The sequence below is a fragment of the Myotis lucifugus genome, unplaced genomic scaffold (assembly GCF_000147115.1).
Source record: "Myotis lucifugus unplaced genomic scaffold, Myoluc2.0 scaffold_18, whole genome shotgun sequence".
Taxonomy (NCBI): Eukaryota; Metazoa; Chordata; class Mammalia; order Chiroptera; family Vespertilionidae; genus Myotis; species Myotis lucifugus.
This window is the reverse complement of record NW_005871066.1, coordinates 5,806,770-5,831,127: the sequence shown is the minus strand read 5'-3', so window position 1 is coordinate 5,831,127 and position 24,358 is coordinate 5,806,770. Positions and strand designations below refer to the sequence as shown.

Below are 24,358 nucleotides of genomic sequence, written 5' to 3'. Positions count from 1 at the left end.
ACGAAGACAAACACATTGCATTGAATACTTTTTGTTTACATGTGATTCTTTTGGTTCATAGTAATAACAGTGCTTCACCTTGCTTTTGGGTATGTTTGACAAGATTCATTTTGCTAGAATCTTGAAGTCTTAGAGTATGAATACTTTGAGTTTTATTGTGGCAGAAACCTGAGAACTAAATTCAAAATGTAGTTGTGTTCATTCATTCATTCATTCATTTGTTCATTCATTCATACATATTTAGCAAATATTTGTTGAGGAAAACAGACACAGCTCCCTGCCACTGGAAATCTAATGCTCTAGCAGAGGGAGACAAAGAACAGTAGACATACAGGGACAATGTGGAAGAAAGAAAATAGAGCAGAGTAAGGGGGATTGGAAATGGCAGCGTCAGAATGGCAGGTTGCAGTGTTAAATATGGTAGATAGTGAGCAGAGACCTCATTGAGCAAAGACTTGAAGTGTTTGTGGGAATGATATGTGTAGACATCAGATGGAAGAAAGTTCCAAGTAAAGAGAAGAGCTGGAGCAAAACCTGAGGATGAGCGTGCCTGGTGAAGAGCAAGAAGGCCAGCAGGGCTGGAACAAAGTGAGTAAGAGAGGAAAAGGCAGGAGGAGAGCTCAGTTAGAGGGAAGGTTGGTGGATTATGTAGAATTTTGGAACCCACTGTCAGAATTGTGAGCAGAAGAGTGCCATGATATGAATTATGTTTTTAGAGGATAACTTCATCTGCTTTTTAAAGAATATATTGGAAGGAAGCATGTAAGAAGGTACACATGATAGGAGGCTCTCACCAGCAAGAGATGATGGTAACTAAGACCAGGCTTGTTGTAAAATGTGGTTGGATTCCCATATATTTTGAAGGTAGAGTCAACAGGATTTGCTGATGGGTTGGATATGGGGTGGAAAAGAGGAAAGTAAAGATGACTTCTTTTAGAAACTTGTTGCAAAATACATTAATTTCCAAGATTTAACTTCTCCATACATATTTCCAATTCTGGATATCTAGTTTTTTGTTTCATTTCTGTCTAATTCATTTTGTTTAATAATTATTTATTAAACACTTACCATGTGATAGGTACTGTTGGAGATGCAAAATGAGCAAAACATCAGTTCTGGTCTCAAAAAAAAATCACAAGAGGCAAAATAATTAGAAATTGAGATAATACCGTAAAGGAAATCCCAGTCAAATGTTATAGGACATCAGAGAAGGGAGACATTCCTTTGCACTGTGAGAAAAAGGGAAGGCTCAACATCAAGTGATCTTGAACAGAAATTTAATGTGAGCTTGGGGATTGCTAAAATGAGGTGTATTCTAGGTGGGTCCAAGGATCCACATAGCATCAGGTCCAGAGGAGAATAATACAGTTTGGCTGGAGGGAACAAATGAGGAAAAAAAATTAAGTAAGCTTTCCTCCTATTTCAGGGTGCTTTGGCCAAGGAGGTAGCAGAAAAGATCAGAAGTATGTGGATGTGTAAGAGACATTTCAGAGATAGGACTCCTGGTATAGCAAGGTATCAAAGGCAGTGCTGAGGATTAGGACATGCTAACGCAGAAGTAGGGACATGGAGGGAAAGGACTTTCTCCTAAAATCTTTCCATCTGGAGCACAGAGGCAAGCAAAGTGAAAGGGAAAAACTACAATAAATTCTCGTAACAAATAGCACGTTCCCATTTTCTCAGCAGCAGGTCTGGGGACCTAATTTTCTTTTTTTTAAAAAAAATATTTTATTGATTTTTTACAGAGAGGAAGGGAGAGGGATAGAGAGTTAGAAACATCGATGAGCGAGAAACATCGACCAGCTGCCTCCTGCACACCCCCCACTGGGGATGTGCCCGCAGCCAAGGTACATGCCCTTGACCGGAATTAAACCGGGGACCCTTCAGTCCGCAGGCCCACACTCTATCCACTGAGCCAAACCGGTTAAGGCGGGACCTAATTTTCTCGATCCTCTGTTTGATTGGGTTGTGATTGTGATTTCTGTGACTCAGAGACACAGAAAGGAAAGAAGGTGGTAGATAGGCTGATTCCTTTAAGAGAGAGATTAAGGAGTGCAGAAAAATTTATTAAATTACGAAAGACCTTTAAAGGTTTACAGAACAACTTTTCAAAGCTATTTGAGGTAAGAGCCACAAATAACCACCTGCTTCAACTCTGTTCAGTTCCTCCTCTCCAAACTGAATCGAAATGCAATCTGGCTTCTTTGAATGGAAACTTCTTCCGGTATTTTCCTTAATCGAGCATAGAGGCAGAGGAGGTGAAGAGAAGGTCACTACTTTGAAGGTCTATGAAGCTTAAAATGTTCTGGCTACAGACTCCAGCTGAACCAATTTTGTTTTCCGTGGTGAAGTCTACCAAACAAAACCTTGGGAATGTGCCCAAGGAACTAGTATTGAATATTTGAATTTCAGAAGGCAAAGAAGCAGGATAATTGATTATTTTGGCAAAGGACACATTGTCAGCAAGGTGTTTCTTCACCCTTCCTCGAGTTTTCAGAAGTGTTAAAAATAATTAGAAGCAAATACAAATGTTGGGAAGAAGCATTCAGGGGAGATTTTCTTCCAAGCGGGCATTTTTCAGAGACCTCAGCTGAAAGTTCGGGTAACACACTTTGAGGGGAGATGGAGTATTTGCTAATGAATATGAATAGCATTTCCTTATGGGCCATATATTTTTCCAGCAGGAAATGGATAATCTACTATGACATTTCAGTGGGTTGGAACAAGATAGATAAATCAAGTACAAGTTGCCGTGTTTCTTTTTCAAATGAAAGATAAATGCCTCAATGGAGTAGCAATCATAAAATATATAAGTATTTATAATACAGTACTGTTTTATACCATCTGCCAAAGAATGGTATTTATTCAGCCACTGATATGAGAACAGATTTTCTTCCACATTATGCAGGGAGGAAATACATCCTAGTGTTAATGAGCATGCACTTTGTAGTTAGCCAGCCTAAGTTCTAACGAAATTTTTAGTTGACTGGCTGTGTAATTTTGATAATGTTCCTTAACCCCACTTTCCCTGTCGATCCAATGGTACAATAATAAATTCTACATTTTAAAGTCATTTAGTCTATCAAACAAGGTAATATATGAAAAGCTTTCTACCAAATGCCTAACACATGCAAATACTCAATAAATAATAGCTGTTCTCATCATTCCACTGGTTAAAATTGGCTACACACAAAATGAGAGTTTCAAAGTATTTGGAACATTTGAACTGAATGCTTTTTAAAGGAATGCGGAGGGACTAGATTAATGAGTCCCTCTTCTGGTTCAGGCAAATATGTCTCTGTATTAAAATTGAGGCATATAATCAATTTCCCTGTAATTCCCAAATAACATTGGCTCTAAACAATACAAATATATTACATGCTCATACTACTGCATGTCCATCATGGGTTTAAAGGGCCCTAGGCTGGTGGAGCAGTCAACATCTCACCCACTGCCAAGTTGTCATGAAAAAGAGAGAATCTTCAATCAGCCAGTGAGTGTTCTGGCCTGGAGGTAGCATACATATCCCTTCCATTTACAATTTGTTGGCCACTCACATGACCTCATCCATCATCAAAGGGGTCAGAACATAATATCCTGCTCTTAGAAGGTGGAAAGTGGAAATTTGATGGACAACACTGATGACTACCATAGGATCATATACATAGTTGAAAATGCACTGTTCCCTTACAGGTAGTGGCACTTGAGGTACTCTTTATTGAGTCACAAAATAGCAAATTAAAGTTCATTACATCAGGAGTGATAAATGGTGCCTCTGAACTCTGGGTGAGACGGGAGGGTGACCCATCTAGGTTGGTGGTACCCACCCAGGACATGTTGCCTTGAGTTTCTGGAATGCTTGACAACCTAAGCAGTCCCATAGATTGAGCTCTTCTGTGAAAGTTGTCCAAAGCCATTTTTAACTCTAAAGCCTTTTCCCACCATTTCATTCTAGTTGAAATGGTTTTATCTCATATCTAATGGGTTTAATGTGTTCTATCTGTATGACTCCATTTGGCGCCTTGGATGCTATGGCTGAGAGGCATCATATAAATAATATTGTTATTGTTATGATGATGAGTTCAAGCACTGGAGGGAAAATTGTGAAATAACTTGGTACTGAAGCCATCATTATTTTCAGCAAAATGAAGTTTGGCTTCTTATTACACTAGTAAGCCTTGAAGATTAAATGGTATCTACAGCCTGTATCTGAGTAATGGTCTAAAGAAGTCAAAATAAAAATGTTTGATATAGCATTTTACATATTATAAAACAGATGTTTGCTTTTAACTATTTTTGATATTTTAAAAAGTTGACACTCGTATCTGCTATTAAAAGAAACAACAAATGAAAAGACCCACACAATTACCTTTAATTTTATTTATTTTTGCTTCCCTTATGATTGGACAGGCCAACTATGTTAATTATTTTAACCCTTAGTGTTGATCATTTGCCAATGTGTTGTGAGGTTGAGCAATAGACTGTTTCATTGCTTTCAAAATGCATCATCAAGACAGGAGGTGCAGAGAGTTCTGGAAAAAAAGGACTGTTTAGGTTCCTTCCCTCGTGATGATGTGATATTATATTCCCATTACTTGAATATTCATTATGGTTACCCACATGCTTTTGGCTACCTCTGTTTCCTGCAACTGTTTACATTATTAAGTTGGTCTGGGTTATAAAATGTAGCTTGAACTCTGTATATAGTTAGTGCAGCGTGGGATGTTTGCATATATTGGGTAGATTCCCTTTTCAGCCTAAAAGAATCATGGAAGGTTTCTAAAAGGAGATGAGACAAAATAGGGTCTTGTTACTGCAGGGCCTCAAACCACAGATGGAAAACACGACAGGGATAGTCTGAGGAATTCTCTGGCACATCAGGATCTGGGTCCTCCCTGTGGCTTACACCAGATAACTTTCTGCAAGAAAATACAGCAAAGGCCTCATTCCTTTTCGGGTGGGGAGGGTGGAGGGCTTTGGAGAGCGTTGCCTAACTCAGAAACATGAGAAAATGAAATGTATTGATGGTGCTGCGATTTTATGACTTCCTACAAGGAAATAGCTGGCATATGACAAATTAATTTGAAAAGGTGAGATAGTAATGTGTAAATATTGCATAAGATATCTAATAGTACTGTGATCTGGAAAGATAGAGAGAACAGACTGGTCAGAACATGAAACCTGAAGCTGTTCTTGGCCTGTTCTACTCTAAGACCCCTCAGTTCAGTTTCAAACTTAGATAATTCCCTTTTGCTCCCCCACCCTCCTTCACCAAGAAGCAGTGTGGAAAGAACCCAGCCACAGGTCTAATATACTGTAAACACTCACCAAGTAGTGGTTTCCAATGTTATTCTCTATGACTTGGAGACGGAGACAAGATATTTCCTCACCTACCTTTGTATTTGTCAGCCTCAAGCTGTTGAACTCTAGATTCCATGAAATTTATCAGTTCAGTCTTCCTTGATAGGCATGTGCAGATGTCAAATAAAAAAGCTTAGCATTGTTTTAGAGTCATACAGACCATCCCTGAGGGAACCATAGGCAGTTCACCAACAGTCCTCAGAGGTAGATGTAGCCTTCAAAACATGTCACCCAATTCCCTTAAAATTTTTTTTAAATGTAGTTACAGTTTACATTAAATATTATTTTGTGTTAGTTTCAGGTGTACAAGTAGTGGTTAGACAATCATATACTTTACAAAGTGCTGCCCCTACTATTTTCAGAACCCACCTGGCACCATCCACACTTACTATAATATTGTTGACTGTATTTCCTATGATGTACTTTACATCCCTTTGGCTATTTTGTAACTACCAACTTGTATTTCTTAATCCCTTCACCTTTTAAACCCAACCCCCCAAATCCCTTCCCCTTTGGCAACCATCAATCTGTTCTTTGTATCTATGAGTCTGTTTCTGTTTAGCTTGTTCATTTATGTTGTTCTTTAGATTACACATATAAGTGAAATCATATGGTATTTGTCATTCTCTGACTGACTTATTTCACTTAGCATAATACCCACTAGGTCCATTCTTGCTGTTGCAAATGGTAAGATTTCATTCTTTTTTATGGTTGAGTAATAATTCATTGTATATGTGTACCAGCACTTTCTTTTCCACTCATCTATTGATGGGTACTTGGGTTACTTCCATATCTAGGCTATTATAAATAACACTGCAATAATCATGGGGATGCATATATTCTTTTGAATGTGTTTTGGGTTTCTTCAGATACATACCCATGAGTAGAATTGCTGTGTCATAAGAACTTCATTTTTAATGTTTTGAGGAGACTCCATCCTGTTTTCCATGGAGGCTGCACCAATCTGCATTCCCACCAACAGTGAATGAGAGTTCCCTTTTTTAAAATTCTTTTTTTGTTCAAAGTATTACATAAGTCTCCTTTTTTCTCCATTGACCTCTCCCCAGCCACCCCCATCCCCCAGCACATGCCCTCACACCCCTACTGTCTGTGTCCATTGGTTATGCTCATATGCATGCATACAAGTCCTTTGGTTGATCTCCTACCCCCTTACTCCCCACCTTCCCTCATAGGTTGGACAGGCTGTTTCCAAATCTTAGCTATTGAAAATAGTGATGCTATGAACATAGGGGTGTATTTATCCTTTCTGATTGGTGTTTCTGTTTTCTTGGGATATATTCCTAGAAGTGGGATCACTGGGTCAAATGCAGGTTCCATTTTTAATTTTTTGAGGAAACGCCATACTGTTTTCCACAGTGGCTGCACCAGTCTGCATTCCCAGAGAATTCCCTTTTGTCTACATCCTAACATTTGCTTGTTGATTAATTGATGATAGCCATTCTGATAGGAGGGAGGTGATATCTCATTATGGTTTAACTTTGCATTTCTCAGATGATTTAAACTTGAGCATCTTTTCATACGTCATCCTTATGTCCTCTTTAGAGACATGTCTATTCAGGTCCTTTCCTCAGTTTTTCATTGGATTGTTTGTTGTTGTTGTTTTTTGTTCTGAGTAGTTTGAATTCTTTATACATTTTGGATATTAACCCCTTGTCAGTTGTACCACAGGTGAATATATTCTCCCATTCAGTGGGTTGTCTTTTCACTTTGTTGATTGTTTCTCTTGCTGTGCAAAATCTTTTTAGTTTGATGTAGTTCATTTGCTAGCTTTTCTTTTGTTTCCCTTGCCAAAGGATTAATATTAGAAAAAAAAACACTAAGAGAAATGTCTGATACAGTACTACATTTTCTTCTAGGAGTTTTATTGTTTTTAGTCTTTCATTTAAGTCTTTAACTCATGTTTATTTTATTCTTGTATAATGTGTAAGGAGGTGTAAGGCTCATCAGGGGGAGGCCAGAAATGTTCATCAGGCCCAAACTGACCAGGATTTGGACATATGAAGGGAGGACTCTGCACCCATTTGGTGTGTGAGGAAAAAATGGCACCATTCTAGAACCACACAACTCAGTCTATTCCATATTCTTTCAATACCTCCTGGAGAGTCCAGCCTCAGCAGGGTAGGGTGACAGGGAGTCGGTAGGATGGGGCTATGTATTCCCCAAGGCTGATATAGTATGGAGGGTAGTGCTTGACCCAAGAAAGATTGCATTTGTTGGTGGCATGGCAGAGGGACTCAGCACAGGGACTCTGGCAGCTATCCATCCCTTCAACTCTCGCCCCAGAGCCACAAACCCCATCTCTCCTCACAAGACTGTAGTTCTCTGTGAGCTGACCCACCCTCCTTCTGCCAGAACCCAGGGTAAGTGGCTGAAAACAAGATTTTGTGTGGTGGCCCTTTAAGAGGGTGCCTGGGTTTCTAGCAGACTTCCTTCTCTCGCTAGAAAGACATAATCCCCATTGATTTTTAAAGCCTTATGTCATGTAGGCCCCTCTTTCCAGCTCTGGTGTTCTGGGCTGGGGAACCTGGTGTAGGGTTAAGATCTCACACTCCTCAGGGAGTTCCTGAGTCACATGTGGGTACAGGGCCAGCCCTTCCTGCATCACTACCCTTTTTACAGTCTCTATATGGCATCTTCTATAAATTCTTGGTTATAAGACTTCTGTTCAGCTAGTCTTCAGTTGGTTATTCTGGTTAACATTTCTATGTTTTGGTTGTAATTCTGGTTTTGTTCTGAAAGGAAATGAGTGTAACTTCTACCTACTCCATTGCCATCTTGGATCCCATAATTCGCCTTTGTTTTTGTGAGGGGTGTAAGGAGACCCAGGGCTTTAACCACCAATCATTAGATTAGCTAGGCCCCTCAGAAGCACTTGTGGTTTCAGTTGATGTACTGGAAATTGCTATGCTGTGCCTTTATTTCAGTGTTTTTCAGTTTGATTGCTTTTTAAAAATATGTTTTTATTGATTTTTTGACAGAGAGGGAAAGAGATAGATAGATTGAAACATTGATGAGAGAGACACATCAATTGGCTACCTCCTGCATGCCCCTCAATGGGGAACAAGCCCACCACTCAGGCATGTGCCCTGACCTGGAATGGAACCAAAGACCTCTTGGTTCCTGGGTTGATACTCAACCACTGAGCCACACTGACCTGGCCGATCACTTTTGTTAAGGCAGAGGAAAATCACCTCACCTTTGTTTACCCCTAAGTGGCTATGACTCAGTCAAAGAGAACCCGAGTTTCTTTCTCTGCCTCTTCTGTGGGACATATAGGCCACGGTTCTTTTCAATGTAAAACTATCCTAAGTCTACCCTTAAGTCAATAGCAGTTTTCTTGTTTAAGGCCAAGAATATGGAATGGAATTTATTTTAAAGAAATGCATTTATCTCCAAAATTATGAGTTACAGAGATTAATTTTTCATTCATTTAATTTGCTTCCTGTGGACACTAAACATTTTTGATGCAATAGATTTAGTATAGATATTAGATAGTAGAGAAAAGGCTGCCTAAACTACTTAAGACCTCAGCATCAGGGACGTCTCATTTCAGGTAATTCATTTGGAAGTCTCATCTCAGTGGGAAGTCTCATTTCAGTTGGAAGTCTCATTTCAGGTAATTCATTTAAGAAAAAGTCACATCACGTTGACTTCAGACATGTACTACCTCAGTGGGGTTCTTCTTTTGAAAGACAAGTTTTAGATGAAAACTGTTGATAATTAATGTCAAAATAGAACCGAATCTGAGAAAAAAAATGAGTAAGGATCACATCCCTAAACCATCAGATTATCAGTTTTATCAGGAGAGTAGAACACCGTGCCTGCCAATGCATGCTCCTTTAATGAAATGGAACGAACCCATGAAAAACAGTCATGCACAGGGGCATTTAAAAGGAGATATGAGAAGAAAAAAATGGATTTCACTGAGCTTCAGAGAAGGAAAACTTTGGGTATTAATTGAAAGTTGCCATTTATCTGTAGTGGATGGTATGTGTTACACAGAGGTGTGGCTTAATGGTCTCTGTCCTTTAACTCTATTGCAATGGTTTCTACCGCAATACTTTTTATTAATGGAATTCTACAAAGAGCTCAAAGCACATTTGCTGCTTTCCTGACTGACATTCTGTTACCTAAACATGCATTGGATTTCCTTTTTTAAAATGAGATTCCAAATCAAAAGGAGGCTGAAAAAATTTTTATTACTGTTTTGCAGCCTTCTTGTGACTAGTTTGTTTTCCTGAAGGCTAATAAAATGATATAAAGGAAAGCCAACATCCATACCACTTCACTTAATGAGGCAGGAAAGATAAAATCTGTTCCCCAATGTCAGTTCATCTTTTCAAAGAAAGAGTGGAGAGTAAAAAGAGACTGCTAAGGCTAAGACTGCTAGGACGTTCAATGGGAGACAATTCAAATGCACATGGATTTGCATCCTGGAACTATTGATAATATTAGTCATGTGACCTTAAGTAAACCCTTAGCTTTTGGGGCTTTAGTGGCCATAAATGAAGAATGGGATAATCTATTCCCAGCAGTTGGGTGGAAGTATTGCTTGAGCTACCCTGTTTATAGTGGCTTAGTGTTCAGCGAATAGCTGGCGATATATGTCTTTTCCCCTTGCACTGCAAGCTTCAAGATTGATGCTGTGGCAGCTTTTGCCATCAGAGTAGCCAATGGATGTTGTGCATTACTGTGGCCTATGGAGTATTTGCTTAGTGCTTTCTGTTGTCAAGTTTATGTGGTTGACACCATCCCCAATTTAGAGCTGTGGAACATGAGGCTCAGAGAAGTTAATTTATTCAAGATGGCTCTGCTAGAATGGCTATCATCAACAAATCAATGAACGACAAGTGCTGGAGAGACTGCGGAGAAAAAGGAACCTCCCTCTTAAACTGCTGGTGGGAGTGCAGACTGGTGCAGCCACTGTGGAAAACAGTATGGCGTTTCCTCAAAAAACTAAAAATGGAACTCCCATTTGACCCAGTGATCCCACTTCTAGGAATATTTCCTAAGAAGACAGAAACACCAATCAGAAAGGATCTATGCACCCCTATGTTCATAGCAGCACAATTTACAATAGCTAAGATTTGGAAACAGCCTAAGTTTCCAAACTTAGCAGATGAGTGGATTAGAAAACTGTGGTACATCTACACAATGGAATACTACGCTGCTGTAAAAAAGAAGGAATTTTTACCATTTGCAACAGCATGGATGGAACTGGAGAGCATTATGCTAAGTGAAATAAGCCAGTCAGAGAAAGATAAATATCACATAATCTCACTCATTAGTGGAATATAATGAACAACATAAACTGATGAGCAAAAATAGAACCAGAGTCATTGAAGCATCGCAAGACTGTCCCACCTATGAGGGAAGGTGGGGGGTGAGAGCGTGAGAGATCAACCAAAGGACTTGTATGCATGCATATGAGCATAACCAATGGACACAGACTGGGAGGGGGGTGTGGGGAGAGGGCATGTGCTGGGGGGGCAGCTGGGGAGAAGTCAATGGGGGAAAAGGAGATATGTAATACTTTTAACAATAAAGAATTTTTAAAAATATATTATATGAAAAAACAAACAAAAAAGATGGCTCTGCTAGAAATCACATGAAAAAATGCTCAATGTCACTAGTTATCAGAGAGATGCAAATTAAAACAACAATGAGGTACCACCTCACACCTGTCAGAATGGCTACCATTAATAAGTCAATAAACTGCAAGTGCTGGCAAGGATGTGGAGGAAAAAAAAACCCTAGTACACCGCTGGTGGAAATGCAGTCTGGTACAACCACAATAGAAAACAGTGTGGAGTTTCCTCAAAAAATTAAAAGTGGAACTACCATTTGACTCAGTGATCCCACTTCTAGGAACATATCCTAAGAATCCTGAAACACCAATCAGAAAGAATATATGCACCCCTATGTTCATAGCAGCGTTATTTACAATAGCTAAGATCTGGAAACAGCTCAAGTGCCCATCAATAGATGAGTAGATAAAAAAAAAAAAAAGCTGTGCTACATCTACACAATGGAATACTATGCAGCTGTATAAAAGAAGGATCTAGGAAGGATCTCCTACCCTTTGAGACAGCATGGAGGAACCTGGAGATTATTATGCTGAGCAAAATAAGCCAGTCAGAGAATGACAAGTGTCTCATGATCTCACTTTTATATGGACTATAATGAACAAAATAAACTGACAAACAAAAAATATCCAGAGACATTGAAGCATGCAATGGTCTGACACATTTCAGAGGGAAGGGGATTGGAGGGTAGAAAGACATTAACCAAAGAATTTATACGCATATATGCATAGCCCTTGGACAGATAATAGTGCAGGAAAGACCTGTGGAGGGGGTGGACACGGGATGGTGGGTCAGTGCAGGGGTGTGGTGGGGAGACATCTGTAATACCTTCAACAATAAAGACAAATTTAAAAAAAGAGGTAACATTCAAACTGAAGTCTCCCTAACAATGGAACTTGCATATATAACTTCTACCATCAAAAGGGCTCAACCAGGGTCTGGCTGCTCTATAGTTGATCTGCTGTTTGTTGAACTAAATCTTGGAACTGTACAGTTGGCAGTGAATAGTGAAAATTTGGGCTATCCTCACCTGGGATCAGATTTTGAGTTTCAGAAGGACACTATATATCTTGGTCGTTGTTCTCTTGGACCCAGAGTGTCCAGTCAGTTGAGCACCCTACCCCTGAGATTTCCTGTGACAGGACTGACAGCTTCTGGACAGGCTTAGCACATACCAGGCATGGACATGCAGTCCCCTGCACAGTGGTAGGCAGATCCGATGACGACTGTGCAGTTGGATGAAATGGAGTCAAGAAAAGCCACATGTGAAAATACATTTCCTTCCAAAATGATGGTGCATCTGCAAGGGTGTAACGAGCAGTGATATTCTTGGCATTCGCTGGAAACACCCCGGGCTGCTTGGGTAATACATTTCCTAGGGTTAGTCATTAACAGGCTTCCTGCTTTCCACCTCTTTCGACAGGCCCAGCTGTGAGATACAGTAAGTTCAAGATGTCAGAGGCCAGGCCACCTCCCCTGCTTGGGCAGCACACGAAGCACATCCTGAAAGAGGCCCTCAGATACGATGACAGGACCATCGCCGAGCTGCTCAGGACTGGAGTCGTGAACCAACATGAAGCCGAATGACAGAGGAAAAATGCTCTTTCTTAAAAACAGAGTCTGACTGCACTTTACTAGCAAAGGCAATACTCTTTCTGAACCCTACTTCCCAATTCTGGTGCTTGGCACTACAAAGAAGAATAAATTCCAGATTTCCTGCCTAGCATTTGGCTCTGGTATCAATGAATTTAGTGCTTCTTAAATGTATCCCACCTTTCATTCATTACCATTTTTTTCCCTCCAGATAATAGATTAATTGTGAATTTGTGGGATTTTTTGGTAAAGATTTTTTTTTTGGAAAAATACATTCCTCCTTCTAATTAGATGAATAGCCTAAACGTTTTGCCTCCCCAGCTCATGCAGGTCTGAAAAAGAGCAGGTCTCTTGACATTCTCTACTTGCACATAAAGTCCTCATTTAAACCTTTGTTAGGAAGTCAAAGCAATAAGCAGAATGACAGTCTCAGTGATTGATTTTAAACAGAATAACTTAATTTTGAGCTCATGAGCTCTTTGTTAATCTGTAATTTAAACCATGGATTTTGCTGATGGCCATTATAAAACCGAACTTCATTCTCCACAGGGGAGTAAATGTTTGACTTATGCTGTATTTCTCGAATTAATTTCATGACACATAGCAGAAAATCGATTTCCACCAATGCATTTTGAGGTGTAGGTATCAATCTGCAATAAGAGTAGAAAAGTGATTCTTTAATTGATACCTTAGTTTGAGCCAAGTGTAAATGCAACATGTTTTTAAATGAATATCAGATGACTATCTAGGTATTAAATAATGTATAAACAATGACAAATAGAAGAATAAAACATTTTTCTTATAATTTGCGTATCCACTGTAGAAAAATGTATCCTGTCTTGATATTAAATATTTGTACTTAAACATTTAAATAGTTGTCAGTGAATTCAAAGTATAGAAAATATCTTCTGTCCAGAACGTAGTAACTGAATTGTATGTGCATTCCAAATTAAACTGTCACTCAGACTGTCAATCACCCACACCCAGGTATAGACCAAGGAATCAAATAACACCTACTATCAATATCCAGGTATAATCTCAATTCATGGTTGTTAGACACACATATTTGAAAGTCATGTCATTACATATCAAGTGGTAAGTTAGATTATAGATAGATATTCATCCTTCAAACTATGATTTTGAGCTAGTTTTCTTTTTGTGTCCTTTTTTATTGGAATAATTGGAGCCATTTATCCATGTTGTAAGCCCAATATGTGTCTAGAATCAAGGTTCTAAATAAAAAAATATGTCTTCTCACAAGGCCTCATAGGACTTTTTAGAAGGATACCTACTAGTTCTTAAAACAGTTATTGTCCTCCCTGTTTTTGTTCTCTGTGCACATCTTATTCGGAAGAACTCCTGCTGTTATTCCACCAGATAGAATTTCATTATACGAGGGTAATTAATGCCTTCTGTAGTACTTTTCCCCCCAATGGCTAATTCACAGATACATATTTGGAGACATTCCCTTCAGGCCAAATATCTAAATAAAATTCCTCCATAAATATACAATTAGCAACGAAATGGTAAAAGGCTGGATGAAGAGAACTGGAAAAACCACATATCTTAAAAGACAAATCCACCATTTCTTCTACTGATCCAAGTGGATATCTTGAGATGCAAATTAATTGGATCCTGAGCAATGACCCTAAATATCTGGGTAGCCAGATGTAGGAGCATACTGATCATTCAAAGAGGGTCACAGAATTCCTCAAAACATTGAAATCAATCAAAACTGTAATCTTCATCATAGCAGAGTGACCCTTAGAGACAGTCTCCAGTATAATCATGTATTGTAGTAACTAACCAGTTTTCTAGCTACACAACTCAAAATGATCCAGGAGAACTTTGAACCAGTTCATCATCCAATAAAAAGCATTCAGTTGACCTATTTAGTGAGAGAAAAAATTCACAATATATTTTAAATTCAGATAGATAATTAGCCCTGAAAGAAACATGTGCTTGCTAAAATTTTTAGCAGTGTGCCCCAGATCAGGTTATGCCTATAAACAAATGTGCTGTTTTAATTATCAGGCCCTATTACCTTCCACTCTCCCTAAGCTGAACACACTGCTAAGTACCATATGCTCAAGTTCAGTCTGTGTCAAGGCCTGCCTTCTGACAGGTTCGTGTCTGCGGCTCGCCTAGAAAATGCTTTGAAACTTAGTGGGTTAATCAATATGGAAGTGAGGGTGTGTTCACAAGCACCTAGGCTTCCTTTACTTGATTTTTTTTTCCTGGAAACTTTTGCTGCAATAATTTTCTGGTTAACCAGGCATGGTATTTTCCAACATGCAGTCTGATATGCTGAACGTTATCCTAGCAGAGTCACCCTTGGAGACAGTCTCCAGAAGAGAAATGAACGCCAAGCAACATTGTGTGACTATCCCAGATAGTGGATGTCCTTTTCTCTTTGCTCCATTTCCTAAGAGTTAGAAGCACAAACGTGATTTTAAAAAATCAAAGAGGTCTCGTGTAGGCTATTTCATTCTATGCCATTCGGCTACTAAACCTTGACAACCTCACAATGGGGACTTTTACAGGAAGACTTCATGATTTCTGCTTTCAACATTCAGGGGTCTTCACACCCACTCCCATCTCACCTGGATTTGACATTTCACCACTGACTCTTATCCTGTGACATTAGCATGTTGCCTACTTTAAAAGCTTTATAGATGCCAGTCTTGCTTATCACCTTCCCATATGGCTCAATGCTGCCTTCATCCATAGATCTGGTCCTCCAGATAATGGGCCTATAGATACTGAGAAAGAATTCCAGCTCAGAGGTGAATGGACCATCCAGATCTTCTGCCTTTTCCCTGACTACTCACCATTGATTCTCAATTGGCAAAGGAGACAAGCGGGAAAAAAGGCACATTCCTTACCCTTCCTACCCTGAACCTGGGCTATTCATTTTCAAACTCATCCTTCAATATTATGTTGTTATTCTGGCATTTGCTTCTATTTATAGGGGATTATCCACTTATAATTGATGAGATTCCTGAGACACAATGGGCCTGAAAAGATAGTTGTTAATCTTGATTATAGTATCAGTGATTCTTAAGAGGCCAGAATATCAAGCTCTTTTCTTTTCCCTCTAGCTTTTGTGGTACTAGTACTGGTACAGTATTATTTGAAAAGGAGGATAATAAGATTCAGAGAAAAGTATATATTTCCATTCCAAACAACAATTGGAAACACAAAACATCACAGTCTCTTATCACCATCCATATTGAGGTGTAGGAAGGCATAAGGATAAAATTGTATTTTTATAGCAATACCAGGGTTAAATGTCTTATAAATTACTACCCTCATAAGATGATGAAATAATTTCTTAATGTAGACATACCAAGCTATCTTTTGAGTCCAAATGGCCCTGAACTTTTAAACCAGTCTGGCTTTATGCAGGCCAGGTTTATGTGTTACAATTAGTAGATATAAGTAACTCCAATAGATATTTTTCTCCAACACCCATTCAAAAACCTGTCTTCTGCTGTCACTCTAGGAGGTTAAAGTATTAGAGTCAAATGAATGCGAATTCTTTGCACTCATACATTTAATTCCATACAAGCTATGAGAGTTAGAACAGTTACATTTAATTAGCAGGAGAGGAAAAGAGCACGCCCAGGTCAGGCAGACCCAAGGGTGCCTTTGCTCAGGATACTCTGGTGAGCCCATAGCTGTATGAGCCCAGCCAGATGTGGAGGTGCCAAGAAGGGAAGGCAGACACTGGCAGAAGCTCAAACACTACCTAGGGAACGGATTTTACCCACCTCAAAAATTTTCCTAAGAAATAGCTCTTTTTCATTTTCCATTTCTTAAGACTTTCGTTTTAAAAGCACTGCCTCAGATCCTGCCACTTTACAACATTCTTAATAAAAGAGTGTGGTAGGCAGAATCATTGCCCACCAAAGACGTCCACACCCTCATTTCCAGAACCTGTGACTATGTTACCTTGCATGACAAGAGGGGAATTAAGGTTGCCAATTATGTGATGTGAGAAAGACTTTACTGACCAACCATTGCTGGCTTTGGAAATGGACGTGAACTAAGAAACATAGGCATCTAGATGATGGAAGGCAAGAAAGTGGACTCTCCACAGAGCCTCCTGAAAGAACGCAGCCCTCCTTGATGTTAGGCTGGTAAAATTTATTTTGGACTCATTTTGAACTTCTGACCTCCATAGGTTTAAGATAATAAATTAGCATTGTTTGAAGTCACTAAATTAATGATACTTTGTTACAGCACCAATAGAAAACTAATACAGAGGCTGCTCTGCCTTTGCAAGTCTAAAGTGACAAGAAAATCACTACTTTGCAAAGTGACCAGATGACCCTGTGTTTGTTTCTCTATTTTTCTGTCTACTGACTTCCCTAACTTTCTTTCCCCCCAATTCTTTGAAACCCCTTATTCTCCTCTCTTTCTCAGGGGTAATCTTTTTTCTCCCTCTCCTTTTACCTTCCTTGCCCCTTCCTCCTCTTCTATCTCATCTTTCTCTCCCTTTCTCTACATGGACACACAGAGGCAGAGTTATATATTCGTGTTACACAAGCATGGATGCCAAAACCTTTGACCGACTTTCAGAAAAATAGGGCTCGCTCAGTAATTTGGAAGATAACTAGTGGTCATTCTGGCCATGACCTCACCTCCACAAGCAATCTTGAATTAATCTCTGGGTGGGGTGGTTCTCAAATAACTGGCTGCCACTTCTTCTCCCTTGAAACTCAGGCAAAAACATGAAGGGCTGCTCCAAGTGCCAATCTGGGCTGAGGCAGAGCCCTCGGGCTTACTACATCTCTGTCACATGCCCCAGTTCTAAGAAAAAAGCTAAACTAAATAAAATATAACACAGAACAGAATCTAGACTGTGACAGCCAGGGCCCTGCTGCTTTGGTTATTGGACTTTCATCTGAGAAAGCGGGGGTGGGCAGACACGCTGGTTCATGCACTAGGCCTTGGCCTCTGTTTCTGGTTCTTTTGTAGAGAAGGCAGCTTCCTTGGCCCTCAGGTGGGGATGACTAGTTTGTCCCTGGCCATTGTGCTGGGTGCTCAAATGGCCTCCAGAAGGAAGGTGCTTTCTTCCCTCTGTTGGTTTTGCCATCTGCTAAAAACGGTGACTGGATCCTCACAGCTCTCTGTCATTTCTTCTTTCAACAGGATGGAAAACACTTTAGCACATCTCCGCTCCCCTTTTCATTTTCTTGCAAAGTAACCACATGGCAATCTGTCCAACTCAACTTGGTTTCTTTGGCTCCTCACCACAAAGATGGGAGGAAACATGCTTTCCTGCCCCTCCTCCTATCACCCGCACCCTTTCCTCTCACCCAGAACTTTTGCACGAGTGCTCACCATGAAGCAAGACACACAGCTTCAGAACACACAACTGAGATTGAAATTAATGTAACACGGCCACGGGAAAATATCTTTCTTTCCGCCCCTTTACCTCTTTGTGAACCCTAAAGAAAAATTTGGACTTCCACAGCATCTCTTGGTTTGAGAAGTGGCAACATGTGTAACACACATTTGCCCTGACAGTCATGAATTTATGATTTTAGATTTCACAAAGAACTTTCTGGCTGTTCTTGACAGAAGTTTTGAAATGTACTAGTATTAGACATTGCTGTGTTCTTTCTTTGGAGAGGGTCAAGAAAATTGTGGCATCTATATTGGGGGAGGGGCTTAATAATCTCTATTTCTGGGGATAGATAAATGTACTATATTTCCCTCTCTAGGATTGCCCTTACATTGGGTCAAACATGCTAGCAATGGCATTGACACAGACAAGAGGGAAGGACAAAAATGTGATGACCCACAGGTCACATCTGGAAATGGTACCCAGTGACTTGGACCCTGAATATTTTCTCAGCCTGATTTGCGACTGTGTGATGGGAAAGGTCTGAGGCAATAGCAACTAAATTTTACCATTAAAAAAAAAACACACCAAAAAAGCTGGAAATGTCCAATCACTAAGGTTCCACCTTTGAGTCCATGTTTTCCATCTTCTGAATTCCAAACTTTTTTTCTGGTTCTCCACATTTGCATTCTGGGAAAACTTTAAGTGACAGGATGTGGACTCAGTACTCAGGCAGAGGTGGTGCTCAGGACACAACCGACAGACAAGTTTGAACAATACTGTTGCAAAGAGAAACACACTTTAAATGAGGAATTAGGAGCAGTCCTTTTGAGTATCTGGTGATCTAGAACTATAGGGAAGTAGAGTATTTACAAAATTAACAAATATGAAGTGGCAGAATACACACATTCCTTGGCAAGTCTTTCTATCTCTTTGATGTGTGCTCTCTGCAGATGTTTGCTCTGGGGAAGAGTTGAGGTATGATTGAGACTAAGTGTTCCCATGGAAGATCTCAGGTTTCAGCCTCAGCAGAACCTAGGGGTCCCTCGATCACTGCATGCCCAATAATATCCCTCATGTCTCTGAAAACCTGAAGTTCTGGATGTCAGATTCTTCCCTAGGATAGAGCTTTGGAGGGGGACCTGAGGACATGAAAAAGGGAATAAATCTGTGCAATTCTATCCAATTGTTCTGACAAGGCTAAAGTGAGGACCAAAATACTCACCAACAAGCCTCCCATTGGAAAAAGTTACCTTGCCAAAGGAAACGATATTTCAAAGAATTAAATGGAAGAAGAACATTTAAAGGTCATAAGATAGAATTTAAGCCTAGACAATGACTTTTTCTTGGCTATAGTTCTCAACTCTATAGACCTAAGCGAGTTACACCTAGAAGATACGCAAAGGGAAGGGCATCTGGCAACCAGACTTCTGTACCAGGGTGTTGATTTTTACTCAACTATCAGAACATGGCCAGGCTCTGGGATCCACCCATTCCTTCCCATGTCCACCATCACCATTTTAACCCACACCCTTCTTGCTTCCTTTCCTTCTTGCCCTCTGCCATTCCTGTTATTTCTTCCAAACCCAGTTTAAAATGTCACTTCTCTAGTAAGACCTTTTAAAATTCATACTAGTTCATTCTGATTATAACTGATTACTCCTTAACTCTATTCAATACTAAGTCTGACTTTATTTTGCCATCAAACAAGATTGTTGGAGATCTTGTGTTTGTTAAGCGTTGGGCAGGTAGAGAAGATTGGTACAAGGTGCTCAACATTAAAAAAACTGGAAATTGGACTGGAAAGGCAAGATAGTTACATAAACTTGATGCAAAGTAACTCCTGGTGGTACATAAAAAATGCCAGTGCTATTGGAGTTCAGAGGGGAGAATAATCGGTGTAATCTGATGTGTTTAGGAAAGTAATTATGTAGGAAGTAGAAACCTTTATCTTCAAAGAAAAGTGAAATTTAAATGAATGGAGACAGGCAGGGTATGGCATCTAGAGGTGAGCAAGCCATGAAGGCAGATCTTGAGTGAACAAATTTAAAGAGAACATTTGAGTAGTGAAAGAGGGCAGCTGTGTTGTCAATAGAGTGAAAGATGGGAAAGGGACAGATTTTAGAGAGTAGTTGGAGGTTTTAAAAGTCAAGAGAGTAATTTTTCTGTAGGTATTGGGATGCCATTGTGGATTTTCCAACAAGAAAGTGACTTGCTCAATGCTGTCCTTTGGAAAGATGACTCTGATAGTTGCAATTAAGTGTAGGAGGACTGGAGTCAGAGACCAGCTGCCATAATCTGCCTGTGAGTCCATAAGGGCCTGCACCAGAGATGGCAGTCTTATATGTTGATCTATACATTTTGTTCCATATATTTATGTTGTATGAGTTTAACCAGATTATAAATTCCTTATAAACCAAGAATATTTCCCCCCAGTTTTATAGCATTCTCTTCTGGTCTATATAGTGCTCAAGATAAGGTATCTGTTGGTAAGTGAATGTTATTGTTACTATTACTTAATACATTTTTATAGGCTTAGATGCTCCAAATTTGTTTCAAACACGCGACACTGGTAGGGCAATTATGTAAATTGTGATATACAATATATTCTCTATGTAACATATTCTCTCGGGCCAAGGATGCTGCGCCATCTAGGTCAGATCAATCATGTTTGAACAGTGAATCCTGAGGATTACTTTGGAAGATGGAGCCCTGAGAAGCCATTGACATACTTTTAGAGCTCTAGAAATTTACCCCCACATCAGTCTTCAAAATGCATTCTTCTCTGGAAGAAGATGTATTTATACAAGGTCATGATAGTGGTTACAGTAAACACATGGGAGAAATTGATGCAAAGCCTGAAAAATTCTGAGGCCATCTGTCTGCCTGCTCCATGGAAAGTATCAGTCCCCAGTACAGATTTAGGCTGAGCCCATATTCCAATTTGCAAAACGGTGCTGCAGTTAATTATGGGATTCTCCCTGGTCAGTTTAGTCATGGCCAATTAAAATTGCTGTAGCGATTTCCTTGAGCCCTCAATTCTAGATGGTCTGGTTCTACTATTTAACACTTTACTGTCCACATACATGCTTTTGTTTCCAAGATAGATGGGAAGTGTCTTAAGGATAGAGTTTGTGTCTTACACTTCTTTTGTATCCTGCTAAGCACCTGCCACAAAACAGGAAAATGAGTTAGTGTTCAGTAAATAGTTGTTGAATTGGTCTGTTGGGAAAGCTCACTCAGAAATCTGGAAGACCAGCTTTTCTGTTAAAATCATTTTTCAGTGGTGATGATGAACTCCTGGCTGTAGTCTGAAAGACTTGAGGAGGTTGAGGTAGTTCTATGAGGCCTGAATTTAAAAATAATGGCGGAAAGAAGGAGTACAAATGGGACCGTGATGTTGTTCAGTTCCATTCATGGCATTGATGAAGCTATATCTTGTGCCCTTGGCCAATTCCTAGAACTTATCATTTTACCTTCCCCTCCCCAGCAGAGGTCAAACTCCCAAATTCCTAGGCACCATTTTAGGCAGCCACTTGCAATAAATCTTACTTGACACTAAAAGTAAAATCAATTTGCCATTTAAAGATTTTTGAATCAATTGCCAGTTGCATCTTTGGAAAAACTCCATAAGACCAAGGGCAACATAATGTGGAAAATAATGGAGATAAGTGGTAGTCTTCAGTGGGCATTTAAATAAGCTTCTTCTATATCCATTTCTCCTCCAAAGGTGAGTTTGTACCAGTCACAGTGACTCTATTTTTCTTGAAGTGGAAATTTTAAAATAGGCTTGTGATCATCAGAGATAGGCAAATTAAAACCACAATGAGATATCACTCGCACTTGTCAGAATGGCTATGATTAATAACTCAACAAACAACAAGTGCTGTTGAGAATGTGGAGAAAAGGGAATCCCCTGCATTGTTGGTGGGATTTCAGACTGATGCAGCCACTATGGAAAACAGTATGGAATATAATGCATAGATGTATTGTGTGTTATAGAATTGTATGTCTGAAGCCTATGTAATTTTATTCACTAATGTCACCCCAATAAATTCAATAAAAAATAAAGTTAGAATGTTTATAAAAAATGAAACTGCCTTTTGACCCAGTGATCCCACTTCCGGGAATATATCCTAAGAAACCCAAAACACCAACCAGAAAGAATATATACAACCCTATGTTCATAGCAGCATTATTTACAATAACAAAGATCTGGATACACCCCAAGTGCCCATCAGTAGATTAAAAAAACTGGTACATTTACACAATGGAATACTATGTGGTGGTAAAAAGAAAGAACTCTTATCTTTTGTAACAGCATGGATAGACCTGAAGATTATTATGCTAAGTGAAATAAGCCAGACAGAGAAAGACAAATATTATATGGTCGCACTTATATGTGGAATCTAATACATAAAATAAACGGACAGAACCAAGGCATGGATACATGAAACAGACTGCCAGAGATCAGAGGCGAAAGAGATGGGGGGTACTGGATGAAAGAAGGTGAAGAAATTAGCCAAAGGATATATATGTCTGACCTATAGACACAGACAATAGTGTGGTGAGGGCCAGAAGGAGGGGGCAGGGAGTGGGTGGAGGTGGGTAAAGGGGGAGGAGAACAGGGAACACCTGTAATAGTGTCAACAAAAAATGAATGAATGAATGAATGAATGAATGAATAAAATAGGCTTGTGATTCGATTCTGCCCAATAGGGTGGAGGAAATGTACTGGAAAGCTTCTGGAAAGTTTGCCTTGCCCTTTCTTATTGAACATGAACAAGAAACAGTGTAGTCCTAGTTGGCATAGAAAACAACATGTGACCAGGCAAGGAAGCAGCTTTATGATAAATCAGTGCCAAGAATAGCATATGAGAGGGGGAAAGAACCTGGGCTTCTGACAGTCCATCAAGTTGTCAATCATTTTATGCTGGAAGCCTGCTCTTCTGGATCCCAGCCTGTATGAAACACACACTTACTTCTCCTTTTAGCCAGTGTGAGTTACTGTTTCTGTTGTTTGCAGCCATAGTACCTCTGCTTAAGGGAATATCCTAACTTCACAGAGATAATCTCAATTAATCCTCATAGGAACTCTGTAAGGTTGACACTGTCTTAATCCCCATTTCTCCGTGCAGGAACCTGAGAATTAGATTGCTTACCTAATTTTCCTAAAGTCACAGAGCATGTATGCTTTGGAGCTGTCATTTGAACTCAGGAACCCAGACTCTTAAATATTATACTAGAGTCAAGCTGCCTATGAATGTATTCCATGTGAAAAAAATATGGATTATATACTAGGAAATGCACAGGCCGGGCATGTTGACATTTCTAGAAAGTCTTTTTAACACATTAAAGGCAAAGAGATTATTTGCCTGTACCAAGTTTAAGGAGCTAATACCACTCATGACTTAGAAATCTATGTACAAAAAGTGTTTAATTTGGCTCCTTTCCTTCTATCAAGGCCACGGCTATATTTTAGAGGAAAGGAAAGCTTCAATCCCCCATAAATCAGAGGTTCCTCTCCAAACTCCACATAGGTTGTCTCTGTCCCATGAAAGGTGGATTTGGCTCTTTGGGATGGTCATGTTTTGGGGGGTGGGTTATTGAATCATTATGCAGAATGAATTTGTGTGTGTGCATCCCTCCCAGGGCTGCCACACTTGACAAATGCGGCTCAGAGTCACAGTTCCCTCTGGGAACAGACACTGTCTGCAACCATTGCTCCTGGCGGGGGTGCGGGGGGGCGCTGGCTGGGCTGAGGACACTTCCAGTTTTCCACACAGTCAGCGTTCTAGCCCCCCCTTTTATAGTACCCTTCCCCAGAATTCATAAAAGCTTTTCTGTTCTTCAATATATATGTGGATTTCCCCCTTTTTCCATTTAGAACTTGAATTAAGTTAAAAAAATTAAAGTTGAGGTCTAGTTATGATTTTTTGAATATTTTCCTTTTGTCTATTGATCCCTTTAACCCACTTGAAGTCTCCTTAGGCCAAAGATGTTCACAGATAAACAATGTTCCTCTTGAATTCTGGCTTGAAATCAAAACTGTAAATGTTCTTTAGCCTGGCTGGCTTTGCTCAGTGGTTGAGGGTCAACTTATTAACCAGGAGGTAATGGTTCAATTCCCGGTCAAGGCACATGCCTGGGTTGCAGGCTCGATCCCCAGTGGTGGGTGTGCAGGAGGCAGCCAATTAATGATTCTCTCTCATCATTGATGATTCTCTCTCTCCCTCTCCCTTCCTCTGAAAATAATAAAAATATATTAAAACTAAAATAAAATAAAGTAAATGCTCTTTAGATAAAATATAATAAAAACATTTAGCAAGAGGTTCCTAAAAATATCTTTCACATTATACCCAAATATGTGTCTTTACTGGAAATCATATAATTTCAAGGTTCATTATTGGATATTTCCCCAAAATCATCACCAAAGTGATTCTAA

General features: G+C 39.6%; 1 protein-coding gene across 2 annotated transcripts in view; it reads left to right on the top strand.

The window, feature by feature from the left end:
- Positions 1–12,690, top strand: part of SUGCT (succinyl-CoA:glutarate-CoA transferase) — a 520,039-nt gene extending 507,349 nt beyond the window's left edge. For both annotated transcript variants that reach the window (XM_023751066.1, XM_023751067.1), the window contains one exon: positions 12,391–12,690. In XM_023751066.1, coding sequence (XP_023606834.1) covers positions 12,391–12,554 — 164 coding nt within the window. In that variant the 3' untranslated portion in view covers positions 12,555–12,690. The remainder of the gene's footprint in view (positions 1–12,390) is intronic.
- The last annotated feature ends 11,668 nt before the right edge of the window (positions 12,691–24,358 follow it).